We start from the raw sequence: 21,596 nt of genomic DNA, 5'->3' as shown, positions 1-21,596 counted from the left end.
ATAGACACGCTTTATTTTAGTAGCTAAGATCAAGGAACCAGAGAGCAATAGAAACTGCCAATCAGAGCGCCCCCGCTGTGTGTCCCCCGCACTCTCGGGTGTTTTAGTCCGCACAGTACCTGTAATGCTAAGGACATCCCTGCGGCCCCCATAGAGTTCTAATTCAGCACAAATAACACCAGCAACAGTAGCCCACACTTAACAAGTTATAGACTACATGCACGAGACACTTTCCCGGCCCTTTATACATGTTATAATATGTTAATTCATTCAGTTTTTACAGAGACCCAGGAGGGTACTAACTGGCCTCATTTGACAGGTGAGAATGCTCCGGTGGCCCCGGAAGTTGCCCAAGGCCACCGGCTGGTAAGGGGATGAAGGAAAGGCTGAAGAGTGCGGCCTGGCTCCAGAGTTCTTGTTTCGGAGGGAGGGAACCTCTCGGCCCTCCGAGGAAAGACAGCTGAAGGCACAAAGCCTTTTTGAGGACGGGGTGTGGGTCTGGGGAGAAGAGCTAGAGAGATTCTCCGGGGAGAAGAGCTAGAGAGATTCTCCGGAGACAAGGGCGAGAGGAGGCTGGGCCGGGGCTGGGAGAACGCGGTCAGCTCTGCCGCCCGGGGGTGGCCCGCAAGCTGGCCCGCGAAGACCGAGCCCCGAGCACCGCACACAGCAGCCCCAAGGGACGCGAGCAGAGTCCCGGAGGCCAGAGGCCCGTGCGGACACGCCCTGCGGACCTCTGGGAGCGGATAAAGAAGTTAAAACCAACCCCCAAACCAACCAAACACCCTTTCTGAGCGATTTCAGGCCCGGAAAGTAAGTCTGAAGGCTCCGGCCGGGAAACCCGTTTCCCTCCGGAGGTCCCTTTTCCCTTTGAACTTGACGAATCCGAACGAGAGGCTTAAACGCTGTAGATCGCCCAGCTGCCTTTTTGAAAAAGTTGGGCGACCTCTTAGATGTGACCAGAATCCCCCCCTAGATCCGGCTCGGCAATGGGTCGCCGAACGGCCTTTGAGCCCTGAGGGCTGGAGGTGTCCCCGGGGCACCTGCGCGGGACCCGGAGCGCACGTCCTTCGTCCCCTCGAGACTTCCGAGAGGCCGCGACCGAGGAGCCCAGAAAGTCGTGGGTGACCCTGGAACTTTCCGACGGGGCGCGCGACCCGGGGCGGAGCGCAGAGCAGGCTGCTGGCAGGGACCGAATGGAGCTCCGCGCCAGGCCGGAGGCTGTGCCCGTCACTCGCAGTCCCGGGCCGGGTGGCCGGCGCGCGGTGGCGCTGAGCCAGGCCGCGCCGCCCGGGCACCGCCGCGCGCCCACTCCGACCCCGCCGCCGCGTCCCCGGGGAGCGCCGCCCGAGCCGCCGCGGGCGCCCGAGGTCGGGAGGCGGGGGCGGCGGGCGCGAGGGCCCCGGGGGCCGAAGGGCCGGCGACGGCTGGCGCGGCGCCCGGGGCTGTGAGGCGGGAGCGCAGCGCGCGGGGGGGGGGGGGTTGGGGGAGCGGCAGGGCTGAGGCGGCGGCCGGCGGGGCCCGCGCTCACTCGGAGGCCGGGCGGCCGGCGGCAGGACGCGCTCGCGGAGTCGGGCCCGGCGGCGGCCGGCCGCGCGCACCATGCCCTCCTTCGACGAGGCGCTGCAGAGGGCGGGCGAGTTCGGGCGCTTCCAGCGGCGCGTGTTCCTGCTGCTGTGCCTGACGGGCGTCACCTTCGCCTTCCTCTTCGTCGGCGTGGTCTTCCTGGGCAGCCAGCCCGAGCGCTACTGGTGCCGCGGCCCGAGCGCCGCCGCGCTGGCCGAGCGCTGCGGCTGGAGCCCGGAGGAGGAGTGGAACCGCACGGCTCCCCCCGAGCGCCGCGGCGACGGCAGCTGCCGGCGCTACCTCCTGGAGGCGGCCAACGCCAGCGCCGCGCCCGACGCGCTCAGCTGCGCCGACCCGCTCGCCGCCTTCCCCAACCGCTCCGCGCCGCTCGTGCCGTGCCGGGGCGGCTGGCGGTACGCCCAGGCCCACTCCACCATCGTCAGCGAGGTAAGCGGCTGCGCACCGGAGCCCGCGCGACGGGACGGCGCCCCGCCGCCCCCGCACGCGGCGAGGGCGGGAAGCCGGCCTCCGCGGCCGGCCCGGGGAGGCTGGCACCTGTTGGTGGCCTCTGGGGACCGACCAGGTGCATCCCGCTCTCGAAGCGCCGCGCGCGACAGGCCCGGGAAACGCCTGTCGCTGATTTCCCTCTGCGAGCGAGCGGACCGAGAGATGCTTGGCTGTCCGGTGTGAACCACAGGTGGGGACGGATCCCAAGCTCGCGGATGCTTCGCACGCACCTCCTCGGGCATCCGAGCGTCCCGTACGATGGACGTTGTCGCCGGGGTGGGTTTGTGCAAAAGTGGGAAATGACGGTCCGACTCCCGGTGGAGACCCGCGGTCCCTGGGGCGAGCGACTTGGTTGGGCCGGGCCGGGTTGCTCTGTGGTCTTCAGGGGGTAAAGGAAGGGCGGAACGTCAACTGGTTGCCCAAAAGATGATCGGAAATGCACGGGGACAGAGATCAAGACTCTCCGTGGCCATGATTTTAGCAAAACTGCTCTGGGGCAAAGAGCAACATCTGAGAGAAATCGGGAAAGCTGTGGGTTTCAATGAAGACTTTTAATTTGTTTTTTTTTTTTTTCCTGTTAGTAAATTACAGGAAGGCAGCAGAAAGGGCTACAGGCCTTACAAAGCAGATCCCCCTTCCCAGGGGCGGCCGCCTGGCTGTGTTTGGGACGACAGTGCAGTGGTTAGCTGCCGCTCAGCCTTGGCCGAAGCACTGTTGCCATGCTGGGCTGGGATGGCAGTTCCCTTCCTCATCTTTGTGCCTTAGCTGTGGGGACTGCCTCCACGGGGACTGGGTCACAGGAACCAGCAGTTTGTTTGCACTTCGTGGGCAGTCAGAGATCAATTTAATTTCTTAAAAAAATGATCGAATGTGCCCTGGCAAATTAGGAAAGAAACATTTTTATCTTCAGTTATTGTCATAAACGTTTTTTAAGCACATCCTTGAATAAGGGGGAAACTCAGATATGAAGTTAGTGATGCCTCTTCCATCACTGTTCATGGTGACCTCATCTCTCTGGTGTTGGGATTCTAGGTCTTTGAGGTCATGCATGTTCTGTAGTGCCATGTGTGTATGGTCCTATGCTAAGTGGTGTCGAGATAAAACCTGTGGCCACCCAGTCAGGCAATATGTCTTTGTATTCCCAGTACTTTAATTTCTACTTGATCTGTGGGTAATGATGGCGACTGCTTCATAAACTACGTGGGCTTGCTGTTAGGGATTTCATAGATGAAATGGACAGGGTGTGGACTAGAGTGGGACCAGGTATTATCCCTAGTACTTCCTCCGAGCTGTTCGACGACTGCTGGTATTCCATTTAGCATGGCTGCTTAGTGCTTACTTCCCAGGCAAATTAGAAGGTAAGCCTTGGAAAGAAGACACCGGATTTTTGAAGACATTTAAACCTCAGAGAATAAAATGAAGCCCTCAAAGCGAAACGCACATGCGCTCAAGTGGGGTTTCTGTGAGCCAGTGTGATCCCCGGACATCAGAGAAGGGAGACATAGAAGCTGTGAGTTAGTGCCCGGACAGATACTTGCGAAATATTCTGGGGTTCTGGAGTTGTGTCAGGTGACCTGGGGTTATCTCAAGGAGGGACAGGTGGTCTTAGGAAGGTCAGTGGCTCCCAAAAGGCAATGTGGAAAGTGGAAGGTCAGGAGACCTGGTGTGGTACTGTTTGCAGCTAGCTGTGTGGCTTGGTTGAGTCACTTAACTTCTCTGGGCTTAGCTTTCTCATCTGTAAAATCAGAGGTTGGACTAAGCCCTTTATAGTCTTACAGATGCCGCCGGCATTATGGCTGGATGGCTGCTCAGGGTGCCCAGAACAACAATAAATATTTTCAAGGGAAAGTAGAATGATACTCAGCATGCACTGCTGAAGGCCACCAACAAATCTTTGAAGTATATTGGAGAGATTTTTTTTTTTAAATCCCAAATTGGTCACTTTTTCTGGTTGGTTTGTTTTTAATGCTTTGATTCTTAGGAGAACCCCCTTGCCCGCCATCCATTCAGGAAATACCACCATTCAGAGCAACTCATTCTCTTGCAGAGTTCTGCCTGGCTATTACTTCACTGTCTTTGGTTTTCAAGATGATCCACTTAGTTTTTGTTTTTTCATATTCTGTCGGGATTAAAGGAACTTTACTTCTATCTTGGGTTAACACTGTACCCAATGTGTTTCTACAGACTTAAAGATTAAGTTATTAATCATGGAAAGGGGGTGAATTGCGAGAGTTTCGAAGATGGAAGGGCAGACCAGATTCCAGAATGTCTCTGTATGGCTATTACACTTCGTCCTTGCACCAGTGGGGGGAGATATCATTGTCCTAGCTTTGTAGAAGAGTTACCTGAGTCAGGAGATGTGGAGGGACCTGCTAGAGTCCCAGACCTTTTAAGTGGCCCAGTTGGGTTGAGATCCAAGAGTCATGAGGGTAAATCATTCTCCGTTCCTCCAGGTTGTGCTCAAAGTCTTGGGGACAAGTAGAAGTGGCAGGAAATCATTTGGAACCTTCATATTTACTTCCTTCTCTGGCCAATCTGCCCTTGTATTTCATTTCATGGCAGGAGGAGCACAGTCAGCCATAATCATCCAGACCAGCCAGGAATGGCTCGCTCCTCTTGACATGAACATTATAGAATGGGCACCTGAACCTCACCCACTGTTTCTCCATCTTACAAAGCGAAACAGCTCCAAGGAATGACGTCAAAGTCAATGCCTAGTGCAGGGGTGTTTTAGTCCATCCCCCTCGCCTACTTCTCTTGCTCAAGATGAGGCAGTAGATTTTTCACTGATAGGTAACTTCCTCGGGGCGGACTTTCTAACGTTTGCGCCTCAGCCTTGCGTGCTTGTCAGACGCTGGCCAGCGTAGAGCGTGACAGAATGCAGGAAAGTCTGAGCCTCCTCCACACGCACACTTCAATTCTTTGCCTAGGAGTGAGGCTTTGAAATGGATGTTAGGACTTTTAAATGTTTGCTTGTATGCCATAAATGGAAATTCTTTTAAAAAAGAAAGAACGAAGGAAGGAAAGAAAAAGAGCTTCTCCCTAGTGCCTCAGTGAACCTGACTTCAGAGCACCTTTTAAAAATAGTCCGAATCAGTCTCATTTTTCCTTTCCAGGTCATTTTCTCCCCCCAATAAAAGGAACACCCATATGAGGGAAGTAGCGGCCACACTAGAGAGAGCGGGGGCAGCTTGGCTTTGTAGGGCTTCACGTGTCTCTGCTTTGCTCTAACTCGTCTATCCCACAACCCAGGGCCAACCCAGTGGGTTAACCCACAGACATCAGAGGCGCCCGCACCCTCTCTTCCCCGAATGTCAAGCGTGGAAAGTCTCTCCAGGCCCATGTTTTAGTTTGGGCTCAGTCTCTGCTGTGCTCTGGGCACTTGAGAAAGACTTGCTTCGGCACCGTTTTTATTGCTAGTTATCACTGGGGCCTCCCTCGTGTCTTGCTGAATCAACCTCACCAGGAGGACATCTGCTTGGTCATTACTTCTAAGACCCCCCCCAGGTCACTGTTTCTTTTTATCTCATTAATTTCTCCTCTTTATTATTTGCTCTTGTTTCCCGGTTTGACTTTTGGTATGCTTCTTTCAATGAAAGTTTGATGCATATCTCAGTTCTTTTCAGCCTTTCTTCTTTTGTAGCATAAATATTTAAAGCTATAGATCTCCTTCTGTGTACTTTTTTGACCATACCCAACAGGTTTTGAAATGCAGGTTTCAATTATTATTCTATTCTCGGTATTTGTAATTTCCATTATTTTTTCATCTTTGGCCCATGACGTTTTAATCTTTTTTAGTTGTTGCCTTGCAATTTAGCTTTGGTATGTCAGAGAATGTGGTCTGTGTGATGCTGCTTCTTTGGACTTCATTGAAGTTTGCTTTTTGGCCTTTAAGAGGTCAATTTTCATAAATGTTCTGTACATGCTCTAGAAGAATGTGCAGTCCTTAGCTATTGGGGGCAGGGTTTATAGACGTGCCATGGTTGAAGCTTGTTTCTTTTGCTGTTAAAATATTCTAGATTTTAATTAACTTTCCATTAGCTCGGTCTGTTGAGATTAACAAGTATTGGAATTAGCCATTATGTTGGTGCATTTGTCAGTTCCTCCCTATATCTCCAGCAGGCTTAAAAAGTCACATACATGGGACAATTTTATTGGGTGTGTGTATCTACAAATTTAGATTTTGCTTGTAACCTACATAGTGAATTGAACCTTTTATCAGTGTTTGGAGACCCTGTCTAAAATCTGTGAAGTATATTGTCTTGCTGTCTATTTTGTCTCATACTAATGTAGCCACTCCAGCTTTCTTTTAGTTAATATTTGCCTGTTGTATCTTTTGTTTCCTGTTACTTTCAAACTTCCCATGTTCTAAGAGTTTAGATGTATCTCTTATAAAGTGCATATAACTTGATTTTGTTTTTAATTGGTACACATAGTCTCTTTACATTTATTTTATTCATTGATATATTTGAGCTTGTTATATTATTTTTCTCATATTTTTCATATTACATAATATATAGAATTTTATATTTTATTTTTGTATATTTTTCATATTTTATTTCTCATATCATATTATTATATTATACATATTTTTTCTATGCTTTTTTCCTCCCTTTAAAAAATGATTTTTCAATTTGTTTTTCTTATTCTATTTTGTTCCTTCCTTTATTTATTTGCAATTTAGATCCTTTATTTCAGCTCTTTTAGTGGTTACTCTTGACATTTTACTATGCTTACTTAACAGCACCTAAATTTAATACTGCAATCTTTCAACAATTTAGGAAGTTTCAACACTTTCACTCAGTCTCTCACCTCATGTATCACAGGCATTTGTAGCGAGTATCCTAGGTCTTTCTTTTTAGTCTTAATTTATGGGCTCTGTGTAGATCACACATGCTTGGGTTTACACTGCTCATCATTTCATACAATATCTCCATTTCCCCCTTCCTTTTAATATAAATCTTTAAAATTTTTCTTTAGTGCATATCTCTAGGTGGTCCATGTTCTTAGTTTTTGTTTATATGGAAATGTCTTTGTTTCCTCGTTCTTAAAAAAAAAAAAAAAAAAAAGATTTTATTTTTAAGTAATCTCTACCCCAACATGGGGCTCGAACACAGAACCCAGAAATCAAGAGTCACATGTTCCGCTGACCGAGCCGGCCATTATTCATCATTATTCTTGAAAGACCGGTTTTGCTAGGAAAATAATTCTATCCTGCCAACTGTTTTCCCTCAGCCCTGTGAAGATGTTAGTTCTGTCTTACAGCTTTCATTTTGCTTTGAAAAAGTCTGCTGTCAGTCTCAATGTCCTTTTCGCTGAGGTTGTATTTAAGTGGGTATTTCTTTTATTTGTCCAGATTGGTGCATATTGCCCTAAAAGGCATCTGGCATATAATAGAAACCCCCAAAATAGTCATTGAATGAACCAGTTGTTGTATAACCTTTAACTGAATTTTGGGAAATTCTCAGCCAGTGTCTCTTCTGTGCTCCCTTTTCCTGTTCTCCTCTTTCCTTAATTAGACATAAGTTGGACCTTCTTTTGCTATCCTTCATGACTCTTAATATCTCCCTCATATTTTCCACTTCCTTATCTATATGTATCACTGAGATGTTTTTTCAGACCTACCTTCTAGAATACTGCCTTCATATTCAGCGGTATCAGCTCTGCTATTTAATCCATCCACTCAACTTTGTAGTTCAACAATTATCTTTCTCATTTGTCGAAGTTATATTTGTTATCTATCAAATATGCCTGGCCATTTATTGGTAGTCTCTTATTTCTTGCCCATTTTTCAATTTCTTTAAATGTTTTACATGTGATTACTCTAAATTTTGTATCTGGTACTTATACTACCTGAAATCCTTGGTGTTCTAAATCTTTCATTTGTTGTTTGTCATATGTTTTGTGATTGGTGTTTGTTGATTGTAAGCTCTCAGGTGGTTGATCTCTTTGAGAAACCTGAGAGGATTTTCCTTTGCTTCCCTCTGAGTTAGGGGACAGTACTGATCTGGAATCATTTTCTCCCTTCCAGACTTCCTGGGTGAATTCACAATAGCTGAATCTGTCACTGTTATTTGTTTATTTTTATCAGAGGTGTGTGGTTTCCCCCAACTTCCTGAAACACCAGTAATTCAACACAAATTATATTTTATGCTGAACCTTATTTTTCATCACCGGTGAGGTGAGGTGATAGGTGTGGTGAAGGGATACCTTCTGAATGAATATAAATCAAGGCAGAATGGGCACTGACCTTGACCTCAACCTCAGAGGATAAGGAGGAATGGGAGAGGAGTGTATGAGGAATGGGATGTTTCATTCTCTCCCTCTCTTGTCTTCATTATCATTTTCCCTGTAGCCATTTATTAAATGCCCTCTGGAGCACTGGTTGGCGTGTATTCCTGGCGCCCACCCACAGAGAGTTGGAATCAAAAGATTGAGGTGGGGTTGGGGCATCTTCATTTTTCACAGGCATATAAAGCCCATGCAGGTGGTCTGTGGGCAACTTGTGGAGATACGCTGGGTGTTTCTTTATGAGGAGCATGATGAGAATGTTGTGAGTGGAACTGCTTTATGTGTGATTGAAGCAAGTGCCGGTTCCCCTAAACTCACTCTGTAGACTTTGGGACAGAAGCATCATCTCTTTACCTGAAGGCAGGAGCCTCAGATTTTATCTGGTGAGATGCTACTCTTCATCTACAGAAAGCTTGAAGATATCAGAGATGGGCTGGCCAGATGCGGCTGACCATAAAGTCCTGTAATTGATGAGAGTAGGGTGCCCACAGCTGAACCACACTCCTGGCGAGTTTTGGCAAACTGTAGAGTGGAACTTTTCATAGAGACAGGGGCACAACCAAGTGGGATATCTAACAGATAAGGCATTGATATAAATCTATATGTTTTGATGTATCTTTGGGATTCAGTAGATCTGGGCCTAAATGTCAGCTCCTCTGTATTTCAACTTCAAGGGCAAGTCACAGAAACTGCCTCAGCCTTGGTGTCCTCAGCTCTAGAACGGAAGTAATAACACCTACCACAGTGCTTGGTCTGACATCTGCATCAGAGTGCCTGTCATTGTGCCTGGCCAGAAGTGATGTGCAAAAGTACTGGTTTCTGTTAACATGCACAGACTCTTGAACTGGGTAGGGGTAGTGGTGAGAGAGGGAGGAAGAGGTGTGTCAGATCTGACCCTGGGGCTGTAGTTTACTGAACTCAAATCTAGCAAAATTAACTTGCCTAAGATCTTTAAACAAAACAAAACGCATCTCTTGGACACTAATTTGCCCTTAGGGCAGAGAATGCTCTGCATTTTTCCTTCCTGACCCAGAACCAGGTCATATTTCCCAGCTTCCCTTGCAGCTGGTGGGTCATGAGACAGAGTCCTGGTCAGTGAAGATGGGAGAAGTAATATGGGGGCGCTGTCAGGCCTACAGCCAGACAGCCTTCCTTCTGGCAAGCCCACTCTCTACCTTGCTTCCCTCACCTGCCAGCAGAGAATGCTGAAGCCCTAAAATGTGGTGGAGTCCTTAGATCGAAGGAGATCCATTCCTGAAAGCCTGTGGGGAGGGGAGTCCCATCCTCCTCCCCTCCAGCTCATCTGCATGGGAAAGGGAAATTAATGAAAAGTAAACTTTCTCGTATTAAACCACTGAGATTTGGGGTTGTTTGTTGCAACTCTTAGAGTGAGCCTACTCTGACTAATACAACATTTGAGTATATTTCCTGTAGGCTGCACTTACGTGATTAAATGGTATGGAAGCTTGTTCCTTCAAGACAATCCTCCCCTTGGTCCGGTCACGAGGCCACCTTGTCCCAGCCCGTGGGCGTCTATGGCCCCAAAGGCCCCTGGCCTCTCCAGTGCCCAGTGCTCCAGCCCCCCCGGGACATGTCCAGCTGCTCTCCCCAGGCTTTGGAACATGCTGTTTCCTTTTCTCAAAATACCTTTCTTCTTTCTCCATATGGCCACTCCATTTTTTTTTAAGATTTTTAAAAATATATTTTTAGAGAGAGAGTGCAAGCAGGGGAAGGAGTGGAGGGGGTGGGAGGGGGAGGGGAAAGAATCTCGAACAGACTCTGCATTGAGTGCAGAGCCTGATGCAGGACTCGATCTCACAACCCTGAGATCATGTCCTGAGTCGAAACCAAGAGTCAGACACTTAACTGACTGAGCTGCCCAGGTGCCCCATGGCCATTCCATTTTTTATGCAGCTAGGAGTTACCTGTTCCAGAAGTACCTTCATAATTTCCACTTGTCCCCTGCAACCCTCCCCCAGACACCTGCTGATTGTGTTCATCACAGCCTCCCTTGTCAGAGTGCAGGTTTCTTGAGGATGGAGACCATGTTCAGTAAATATTTGTGATGAAATTACATGGTGTGTAACAGTTTTTTGTGGGTCAGTTAGAGAGTCAGTGTGAAAAGGGTTAAGTGATAAATTTGACCCCTTTTATAACGTTGGTTAAGCCAACCCTGAAATTGACCTTCATAGATTAAAATAAGCTCTTCTCCCCAACAGGGCTCCTGCTTGTTCTTTCTCTTTCACAGTACTTTTATGTTTTAATTTAGAGAAAATGGACATTTTAACAACTTTGATATATTGAATGTGATATATTTGATATCATTTGAATCGATATATTGCTGCATTTTCTTAGGCATAATTCAGTTTCTCTCGGCAATGTTTTGTTTTTTTCAGTGAGGATCTTACACAAATTTCACTAGTTTTATTCCCAAGTGTTTGCTGTTTCATGGATAGCATTGTACATACGGGCTCCCCCCACACCTGTGATTTCTGGCAAATCCTCAGGGGCCCTGTAGAAACTGCCCTCTTACCCCCAACCCCCACCCGGAGCAGAGGGGCAGCAGACCATACCCCTGCCCCTGTCTCTTGTCCCCAGAATCCTAATTTGGGGGATGTGACCTGGAACACGGAAGGAACCAGGGACTAGAACTGCTGGCTCTTTGGGGCCCTAATTGTTATGTGCTGACGTTCACTGTGCAGAAAAGGCTATGTGTTCAGCTGTCCCGGCACTTTTTGGCACATCTGTGTCTTCAACCTAGCCACACTCCAGAAGCCTCTGGGCACAGACACAGGGCCCGGGTCAGCAAGGGGCATACAGGGGCCTGGCTCTCAACAGTTCAGAGACCAGGTGCTAAGCCCTCCAAAGCTGGCGGGGTTGGGTGGGGGTGGGGGGGAGGCAGGCAGACACTGCTTACCTCTCAGAACAAAGTAAAACCTTTCTAACACTCTTCCTCCTTTTTTCCTTTGTTGACCCATAGCCAAGGAAGGAAGTTTATTTCTACTCTAGGAGGAAAAGGCAAAGTTCCTTAAGGTTCCTGATAGAGTTTTCTGGAGTAACAGATGTGGTCAGTGCCATGGTGTCTGGCTGAGAGATCAGTAACATGGGTTTTCAAGGACTGTTCTGTGTTTGGAATAAAACAAAGCAATTTTGGGGCTGGCACTTGTGTAGTAATCAAGAAGAACATTGAGGGATGCAGTTTAAGGGCCAATAAGGCGAATAAGAGACATGATTTTAACAAATTCTTATATGAAATTCTGCAGGTAGTGGGGGTCCTGTGAAGCACATCATTCGGAGTGTAAGATTGATTCAGTAATATAACTTTAAAAACTGTGTTTAGAGGAAATTAAAAATGAATGTCAGGGAATAAGCATAATGATTATTGTTGGATATTTTTAAAAGCTTGGACTGAGGCCTCTGATTACTCACTGAAGCTGATCCAAGACTCAGAGCCCCATCTCAGTTTACCGTGAGCTACTAGGGACAGTGGGCAACATCTTCAGGACCTCTGTTTCCTTTTCAGAGTAAAGCAGTCAACTGTCAACAGATTTCCAAGGTTCCTCTATCCTGGTCATTCTACAATCAAATTCACTTTCAGGTCCCTGATGTATTTAATTCCTGACCCTGAGCTCAGGGTTGTCACATTCACACAAGAGTGGGAACATGTCTTGGAATGAAGCTAACTTAAAGCCTAGAGGTGTTAGTTTCTGGAAATCAGGATGAATTTCCCCCCGCAGGGCACCTTTCTTCCCGGTGGGCACGGTGTGGTGTGAGTGATGTCTGCAGGAGCAGAGGGGCTGGGGTGGACATGTGTCCTTTCCCTCTGGACCAGGTGCCCATCCTGCCTTCTTTCACTTTGACTTTAGCCCCTGGGGCCTCGTGGGGAATCTGAGGGGGGGCATGCCATGGGCCACCCACACACTGAAAATGCCCACAGGAGGTAGGCTGGACTTCAGAAACAAAGGTGATTAGGATGCTGTCAGATCCTGTCTCAGGAGGCAAGTGACTCCCCGTAGGATTGCTGTAAGTCAGGAGCAGGGCAGATAACCAAGTGACAGGTGGGTCTCTGGCTTTCCATTTTAACAGCAATCCCTGGGGCCAGAAGTGGGGGCAGTAATATGGAAAAATGAACTGGAGTTTCACTAGCCTGTCCAGACTCACAGCCTTTGGCCTCAATTATCTGATCATTAACACTCAACCATTAAACTTAACACTGAAAGCTCAACATGTTAAAACATTTAAGTATTTTAAAGAAATTCTGACAAGGTTTAGGGGGAATATAACATTTCTTTTCTGGGTTTTGTTTACTTATGTTGTTCTTATTTGTGATAAAAGCTTAAATAAGAGTGGGAGTCCGTGTTTTCTAGAAAATAGTTATGAGACAAACTTCGGAGGTTTCAAATAACATGAGTGTTTGATGCACACTCCCTCCTGGGTACAGATGACAGGAAACCAGTGCTCTCGCTCTCCTCACCCAAAGGATCGGGGAGTTTTCTCTTGTTGGGATGCTGTCAGCCATTTCCACAGTTCTGTTTTGAGATAGAATTGTTAATTTTTCTTGACTTCATAATGCAGAAATGAGAGTTTCACCTCTAAGATTTAAATGAGCATCTCATAGTATGGGATGCCGTGTTATTTTCTACAGAATGAAAGTGTATTTTATGACTGCTTGCATAACACAGAGGCAGTTTTTTGAAAAATGGTGGTTTTCTATGAAATACCATCAGTCCAGTAATGCCCGGCTTGAGAGGCCCGAGTAAGGTCTCTATAGAAGTTAGAGGAAGCTAAGGCCTTGGCAGGTAAGGATGGGAAAGAGATTACTAGCCCTGATTCTCAGGCAACGGGACCCACGAGGCTGTTGGGTCTTAACAAAATCTGATGGCTTTGAAAGTTTTTGCTGGGGGTGTTGTCGCGATTCTGGAATCACGGGCCACCTCCTCATGAGCTAAGGAGGCCAAGGGTAGTGCACCCCTCCCGACAGAAGACCGGACATCCATGATGTGCTTGGGTACCTGGACAGTGCGTCCCTAAAGCCACCCAGACCCCCTCCCAGGAGCAGGATGGAGGCTTCTCCAGGAGCACAGCTCCTGTCACGTGTTCTCCTCATCCTCTCTGCTTGACAGTGTCTCATGTCTCAGACGCCTTTCTCAGTTGTTGCTTAGGTCCCACGTACGCACAGGGTGGCTCTGATTTCACGGGGCTCCTGCCAACTGGACGCGTTGCGCAGCTGAAAGACAGCGTGTGTGTCTCCAGCCCCCAGGGAGGGACGCCATAAGCCGAAGCCTCAGAGACACAAACAGAAGGGATGGGTGCCAGGACCTTCTCTTCTGAAGATGGATTGTAGTATATTTAGGGGAATTGAAAGAGTGTGAGAGCAAACAGTGTGTGCATTTACTAGGGATGATTTTCTAGAATCAATGCTTTGCAGACATCTATTGAGAAATTAGTTCCCTTTCATTGTTCTCAAATGAGTGTTTTCAAAACAAACGCTTGTATGGAAGTCATGGGGATAATTAAAAATATTAACTATTCAGGGTAGAGGAGAAAATTATGTTGAAACTAAAATTAATGTGGCCTCAACTTTTAAAAAGTCAAAGAAAGGAAGAAATTTCAGAGTTCCTGTAGTGTAAAGGAACTTGTTCCAAGATCCTACCCCACAAAAGTTCTTTGTGTCCTGGTAACTTTGTAATGAGGTGATAGATTGATCTGGGGCCTCCTTTTCTTGGCCACACAGCATCCTAATAGGATTTCTGTGACCCCTCTCTGGTATGTATGTGTATAAGGCATGCACAGAAGAATTTTGATTTTAAACGAAACCAAGTGAAATGTGTTATCAGACCACATGGGATTGCCTTCTTATTTACTGCTGTATAGATGCTTAGATAATGACCATTTATGGTTGCAAAATTCTGTGAAGAAGTGACCACATTTCAGATCTGAATGGGCTTAGTGAGGCCTAGCTCTAAGGCAAATGAGTGGGTGAGAACATCGCCTTGCTGGTTGTGTGAAGACGGGCAGGTTGCTGTTAGAGATGCTGCCACGCTGGGATTCTTACAAAAGGGAATACTAGCTGTTAGTGCCATTGATGGGAGGCTTATACACTTCATGCGGGCAGAGCGCTGTCCCCTTGTCAGCCCCTCCCTCCCAAGCGCTGAGTGACCAGTTGTTGATGACAGATACTTAGGAAATTGACGCAGAGACGCAGCTTGGGTCTGGGAATTAGAGGGGATGACAAACGCGTAGGTCCGAGGGAAGCTTTTGTTGGGCAGGCCACCAAGATTCCAGCACTGGGAGACATGGCAGGGATCCACTGTCTGGAGCTGCTATAGCTGGGACTTAGTAATAAAGACCAAGGAAAGATCCACGGTACAAGGTCAGAGCTACCAGCTTTGGCAAAACTTCCCAGGGCTCCTTGTGCCAGTCTTGACCTGGAACTGACAGTCCCCACCCCCGTCTAGGTGGCTCAGAGGGCTATTCAAGGTAGTATGCTTAGGGAAGGCCCTGAGCCCACGTCATCCCCTCCTTCGTGCTCTTTGTCACTAAACGTGGCCCCCAAGTCCTGAGTGTGCCTGGTCTGGGCTGGGGTTGCAGGACCCAGAGTGACTCAGTCTCCATGGGCTGCTGCAGACAGAGCGGAGAACCGCTGGGCTGGGGTCTTGAACTTCCCTAAGACAGGGCACAGGCAGAAAACCTGGCAGTATCCAAGGCTGGTTTAACGTGCATCTTATGTAAAAGACCTTTCCCTATTGAAGTTATGACTGTTTTATTTGTTGCTGTTTGGCGGTAGGAGGCGTTGTTGGAAGCAAGTGATGGCTTGAGCTGTGTTGTTAGAACTGGTGTGTTCTGTGTCCCCACAGGGCAGGTTGCTGTCCAGGGACAGTCTCTGGTGAGCGTAGGCAGACAGCCAGAGGCATCCACCGCAGCCCTCTGGCCCCAGGCTAGAAAGTGCTTCTTCTCTGGTTCTCAGCCTGGGTGGGATGGCAGCCTGGCACCTGTCCACAGCTGCCAGTTCCCTAGGTCCCGTATAGCTCTTGGGGGGAGAGGAAGGTCATTGTCCATGGTCACTCAGAGCCATGCACACAACTCTGCCAACTGCCACCTCCCCTGGCCCCATTTTGAGTGAGGGATTTTGAGAAGAACTAAAGCATCATCATAACATGAAGCCCTCTCCATCACATGTTGCCTTTTGTAAGCACCAGAAATCCTTCACTAAATATGGACAGTAAAGGTTCCCTAACAGGGTTGTGTTGGAATGCACCAGTGTGGGTCATGCTTACTTTCCCAGCAGGTCAATAAGACAAATTTGCCTCGGGGCGCCTGGGTGGCTCAGTTGGTTGGGCATCTGCCTTCAGCTCAGGTCATGATCCCAGGGTCCTGGGATCAAGCCAGTGTCGGGCTCCTTGCTCAGTGAAGAGCCTGCTTCTCCTTCTCCCTCTGCTGCTCCCCCTGCTGGGTTCTCTCTCTTTCTCTCTCTCTCTCTCTCTCTCTCTGTCAAATAAATAAATAAAATCTAAAAAAAAAAAAAAGAAAGAAAAATTTGCCTCATATTTTTGGGCAGTTTTCAGTCACTATCTCGTATCACAGTTTGCTCGTCCTGTCATGAGAAAGTGGCCTCAAAGAGAAAAGACCAAAAGAGTATTCCCCAACCTCCCGCAGACTATGAAAAGAGCACACGACCATGGTGGGGGGCAGTAATCATAAATACTGGGATTCAGGCTGGGGTTGAGGTGAATTTGGACGAAATTGCTATATATATTAAGCAATCCAGTCTCTTGACATTGAATAGATGCTAAAATCTAATCCATGAAAGTAGCTTAAATCCCAATAGGGACACAAAACCATACTGTAATATACTACATATAACCTTATAGTTATTAATGCACCTTCCTGCTTGGAATTTTTTTTTCTTATTTAATTACCAAAAACATTAAAACATAGTAAAGAGCCGACTCCCTTAATCCTCATGCACCTTCCTTTGTAGGGAAGGAAAATACGATACAGGAAGGTTAAGTGACTTGTCCCATATATGGAGCTCTAGGAAGGGAGAATTGGAAAAGATATTTTTGATGTCTGAACCCACAAGAGATTCACCGATGTCTCTAGAATATAAAAAGGACTTCTATAAATCAACAAGAAAAAGGTAACAAGTCTTATAGAAGAACTGTCGAAGGGTATGGACAGTTTTCGTGAAAGTAGACCCTGAAGGCCATTAAGCATAAGAAGCGATGCAGATCCGTTCATAATCAGAGAAACAGAAATGCAGACAAGATACCGCTTTACATGCATTAGGCCTGTTAGAAACTACAAAGCCCAGCGATGCCAAGTGTTGCAGGGTAACTGCTAGAGGGCGTGTGCAGCTGCTTTCCACAATAGTCCAGAACTACTGATGCCAATCAGGTGTCCACATATGTGTACTGTGATCCTGTAATTCCACTCCTGTGCATAAGTCCCAAAGGAAATTCTCAAACCCATCCATCCGTCCATCCATCCATCCATCCGTCCATCCATCAGGAGTCAGATATGTTCTCTGCAGCATTACTTGGGTGACAGAGAGTTGGAAGTGATCTGGGAGAGAGGGAATGTTAAATGCAGTGGATACACCCCATGCAGTAGTCAGAAATGATGGGTTAGATGTTCACATAGCATCACGGATGGCCTGTAATTCATAGGGCAGAATAAAAAGTAAGAAATAGAGTGAGGTATAGGATACAATATCATTTACATAAAATTGAAAGTGTATGCATATAAAACAGGGTCAATTCTATAAGAAGACAAACAAAAGATACAGCTTAACACATCAGGATGATTGCTTTATGGGGATGGAATGGAAATAGGGATAGCAATAAAATGGAATCGATCTATAAAAGAAGATAGGGGTCTTCTATAGCCAGTGACTAGAATACCTTATAATCAACTCAACCTTCTTCCCTTAAAGCTATTTGTGTGTGTGTGTGTGTTATGTTAGTCACCATATAATACATCATTAGTTTTTGATGCAGTGTTCTGTGATTCATTGTTTATGTACAATAGTCAGTGCTCCATGCAATACGTGCCCTCCTTAATACCCACTATCAGGCTCACCCATCCTCCTGCCCCCTCCCCTCCAAAACCCCCAGTTTGTTTCCGAGTCCACAGTCTCTCATGGTTCATCTCCCCCTCTGATTTCCTCCCCTTCATTTTTCCTTTTCTTCTCCAAATGTCCTCTGTGCTATTCCTTATGTTCCACAAGTAAGTGAAACCATATGGTAATTGACTTTCTCTTCTTGACTTATTTCACTCAGCATAATCTCCTCCAGTCCCATCCATGTTAATACAAAAGTTGGGTATTCAGCCTTTCTGATGGACCACATCTTCTTTATCCATTCATCTGTTGAAAGGTATATTGGCCCTTTCCACAGTTTGGCTATCGTGGACATTGCTGTTATGCACATTGGGGTGCATATGGCCCTTCTTTTCACTACATCTGTATCTTTGGGGTAAATACCCAGTAGTGCAGTTGCCGGGTTGTAGGGAAGCTCTATTTTTAATTTTTGAGGAATCTCCACACTGTTTTCCAAAGTGGCTGCACCAACTTGCATTCCCACCAACAGTGTAAGAGGGTTCCCCTTGCAAAAGACACAAGGGGGTAAAAAGAAAGAAATGGGGTTTTCTGCCAAAGACATTGAGGGGGTCTTGTAAGACAGATTCCTTAGAAACCACCTGGCCCTTGGCCTGTTGGATGAATTGGCCTGTAACTTAGAAATCTAGATGGGATCTCACTAGGGTTGTTGCAAACTGTGTTTGTCCAGTCTTTGGCTTTGCCATACCCACCTCTTTCAGCAGAGTAATTCTACTTCTACCCATTTTATTTTGGTGGTAAGATTGTTTTGTTTGCTAAGGGAGCCAGAGTTCTTCTAAAATAATGTTCGGAAAAACACAGGATAAATCTTCCCCAGGATCCATTCCAGACCTAAAATTCTATATTTTAATTAAAACAACCAATTTAACTAAAAATGTCTTACAACTCAGAGTTTGGAGTGTCAGGCTCGCAGGTGTTTGTATAGAAGACATTTTCTTGGGACGATATTGGGCACTCACTATTCCTAAAGTTGTTCAGTTTCTCTCTGTTAAATTTCAGGACACCATGGAACATCACTGAAGGTAAACCTCTGCATAGATTTGCACCTTGGAGACTAAATATGTCTCAAGTGTCCTGAAACAGCAGGTCTCTTTGTCCACTGTGACATGTCATGGCCTGACATGTCCCCCAGAGCTGTCTACCTGTGGCGATCAGGGACAGCGCTGGTGAAGGACAGAGGGAACTCACTGGTCCCCTGGGGATGCTGTGTCCCCAGATGCAGACCACTGGGGCAGACAGAAGGCCTTTCTTGAACACATCACATGGAAGATGTCTCTCGGTGTCCATCTCAAAAGCCTAATGTAAAATGTTACAGTACAATCAAGTCTAGTAGGGGCATTCCCAACATTGCTTTTTAGTTAATCCACAGTTTTTATTATGCTTTTATGTGTTCTCAGATATAGAATTCCAGGCATTGCTTTTGTCTTCCAAGATCATATAATCTTCCTATTTAGGAAGACTAAGGGAGAAGATACTGTTCAAAATCTTCAGGGGATCTGGGTTCTTGAAGTCCTGTGACTGGGCAAATCTGTAGGTCTTCCAGAAACAAGATGTTCTGGCCTGTCATTACTTTCCTTTTTAATTTGCCTTCTTTCATTGTCTTTTGGTTCTTCAGTGAGGGACTGTCTTGGTACCTCTGAGTTGCCCAGAAAACAGTCTGAGACAAAGGTTTGCGTATGTACTGTTTAATGTGTTAGGACAGCCAGGGAACAGAAGTGGGGGAAGGAGAGTGAAGTAGGGAAGGGAGTTTGCCGTTACATCCTTTAAGCCATGTGCCACCTGTCCCCAAGAACCAGGCCAAGAAGCAGGGAACAGAGAGCACTGAAAGAGAAAAGGGGAAGAATTTATCCAGTGGCTCCTGCCTCCCAGTGGTCAAAGTTTCCCTCCGCAGGCATTAACTTGCTCAGGCTTTAAGGTTACCAGGCAGAGGGTGTGTGGTAGCTTGGAGGTTGAAGGCCAGAGGTACGGGGCAAGGACAGGAGGCCAGGAGCTGGGAGAAGGAACCTGCATCTGGCAGTCAGAGCTCCCACAGGGCCGGGTCAGGAGGCAAGTGAGCCTAGAAGATTGGAGGGGTGCAGAGAGAGTCCAGTCCCGAGACCTGTAGATCATTAGGTCCTGCACAGAATCTGTCCTGAAACCTTAGTGGGACCCGACTCACTGGATATTTGCCTCTCTCTTCCCAAACCTGGGTGTGGTAGATCCCGGCCACCATCTTTTGCCCAACTTCCTGTTAGACTCCCTTGCTCCCCCACCCCCTGGCCTCCTTGCAGAGAGCTGCCTTGGATCCCCAGTTTTTTTGTGGAAGGTCCTGTGGAGTTTTCCCCTTATGACACTGTGATCTGCATTCCAGCTCCCACTTTCTTCTACTGTTTGCACCTGGGGCTCTCTTTAGGGTGACCAGCTCTCCCAGTTTGCCTGGCATTGAGGGGGTTTCCTGTGACATAGGACTTTCAGTGCTGGATCTGGCAGAGTCCCCAGCAAGCTGGGACAGTGGGGCACCTCGGGTGCTCTACAGGCAGAAAAAGTGATTCACAAGATGTATAAAAAATGAAAACCTGTGAACAGCTTGGTTGGGTAATGGGAGGGGATATGGTTAAATAAACACAGTGTACCCATTTGATACACTATGACAGAGATGATAAAACTGTGTTTACAGAGTAATAATGTGGAAATGCTTATGCTACAGTATCAAGTTAGGATGAAAGTCTGGGATATCAGTATGAGTCTATTGCATGATTTCAATCATATATTTAAAATCTCTGCCTAGAAAATCAGTTGTTGAAAAGCAGGGACTGTCTTACACAAAGGCTTTGAAAGGAGAGACCTTTACTGCTCCTTACATTTCTTAATTGAGATATTCTCTTGCCAAAGTCAGTGCTAAAGTAGAGATAAAGCCAAGTTAACATTGTGGTCATGCGACATTTAAAATTGATGAGCAAATGAACGTAGATCATTTAAATTAACCACGGTTTTGTTGTTGTTGTTGTTCAACTTGATAGGATTGCTAAGAAACAAGTCAAACTGCAAAAACTTAGAGCATGCGAATAAGACTGGGTTTTCAGCAAAGGAAAAAACACTAGATTCCTTCTCAGTAAGGCCCACTTACTAGGGGTTGCGAAATCCTATAGCTAGTGAAAGAAAACTATTCATAATTTCTTATCCAAAACAATTACTTTGTTGCTTACATGAAAACCTCCAGAAAAGAGGGGGCTGTTTAGAGAAAATAGCCTGGGGAGAAAGCCAGTCCGGACACCGTCATAAGGTGACAAGAGGACTTTTCTTCACGCAACACCAGATCAGAAAACAAAGCTAAACTTGTACTTGCCCACTTGCTCTGAATTATCAAAAAGGGGATTGCTTCACTTAGCAGGACTTAAGGTTGGGTCTGACCTAGCTTTAATATCTAATCTGTTTGCATGTGTCAGAGACCATAGTATATTTTGCATCATCCAGTTTATATTGTTTTATATTAGTATTTTTTTAACTGTGTGACAAGCCTCCTTTACTTGATTGATGAACCATTTATTTATGTGTTTGAGATTGTGTACTATTTGGGGTTATTTTGGTTACCAAATTTTATTTCCGTCATGAAAACGTAGTGGCCAGATATGTTCTGGGGGCTTTGAATATATTATGTTAGCATCAAAATAGTCTTAAGGATGGAAGTAGTTATTTTCCTGTTGCCAAAGGGTGGAGTTGGAGCTGTGAAGATAGGCCAGTGTGAGCTGGATTCCTTCTGAGGTCAGCCTCACCCAAGCCAATGACACGTCCCTACCCACCTGTCTCCAGAACAGTGGCCTTCAAAGTCTAGAACCATCTGGAAGGCATGTGGGAGCTGAGACTGCTGTGCCCCACCGCAGAGTTTCTGAGTCAGTCGGGCTGAGGTGCGCCTGAGAATCTGCATTCTCAGAGACCTAGTCTCCATGTATTACTGATGCTGTGAGCCCCAGGACCACACTTTGAGAACCAGTTGGTCTAGAAGGAGGTTGACTTTAGCTCATGATTTTTCATTAGGTGATGACTGGCTGTCATTACACTTGAATGGAAAACATGACTTTTTTTTTTTTTTAGACTTTATTTATTCATTTGACAGGCAGAGATCACAAGTAGGCAGAGC

The 21,596-nt window shown here is 46.7% G+C and overlaps 1 protein-coding gene across 1 annotated transcript in view; it reads left to right on the top strand.

Moving 5' to 3' along the window:
• Positions 1-1,532: 1,532 nt before the first annotated feature.
• The window catches only part of SLC22A3 (solute carrier family 22 member 3), an 89,942-nt gene continuing 69,878 nt past the window's right edge, over positions 1,533-21,596 (top strand). The window contains exon 1 of the mRNA XM_080806637.1: positions 1,533-2,010. Within this exon, the coding sequence (XP_080662763.1) occupies positions 1,600-2,010 (411 nt within the window). The 5' untranslated portion in view covers positions 1,533-1,599. The remainder of the gene's footprint in view (positions 2,011-21,596) is intronic.

This window comes from Martes martes, assembly GCF_963455335.1.
Source record: "Martes martes genome assembly, chromosome: 6".
In the NCBI taxonomy this organism is placed as follows: domain Eukaryota; kingdom Metazoa; phylum Chordata; class Mammalia; order Carnivora; family Mustelidae; genus Martes; species Martes martes.
Note: the sequence above shows the minus strand (reverse complement) of the source record. Positions and strands in the feature narration are given on the sequence as shown.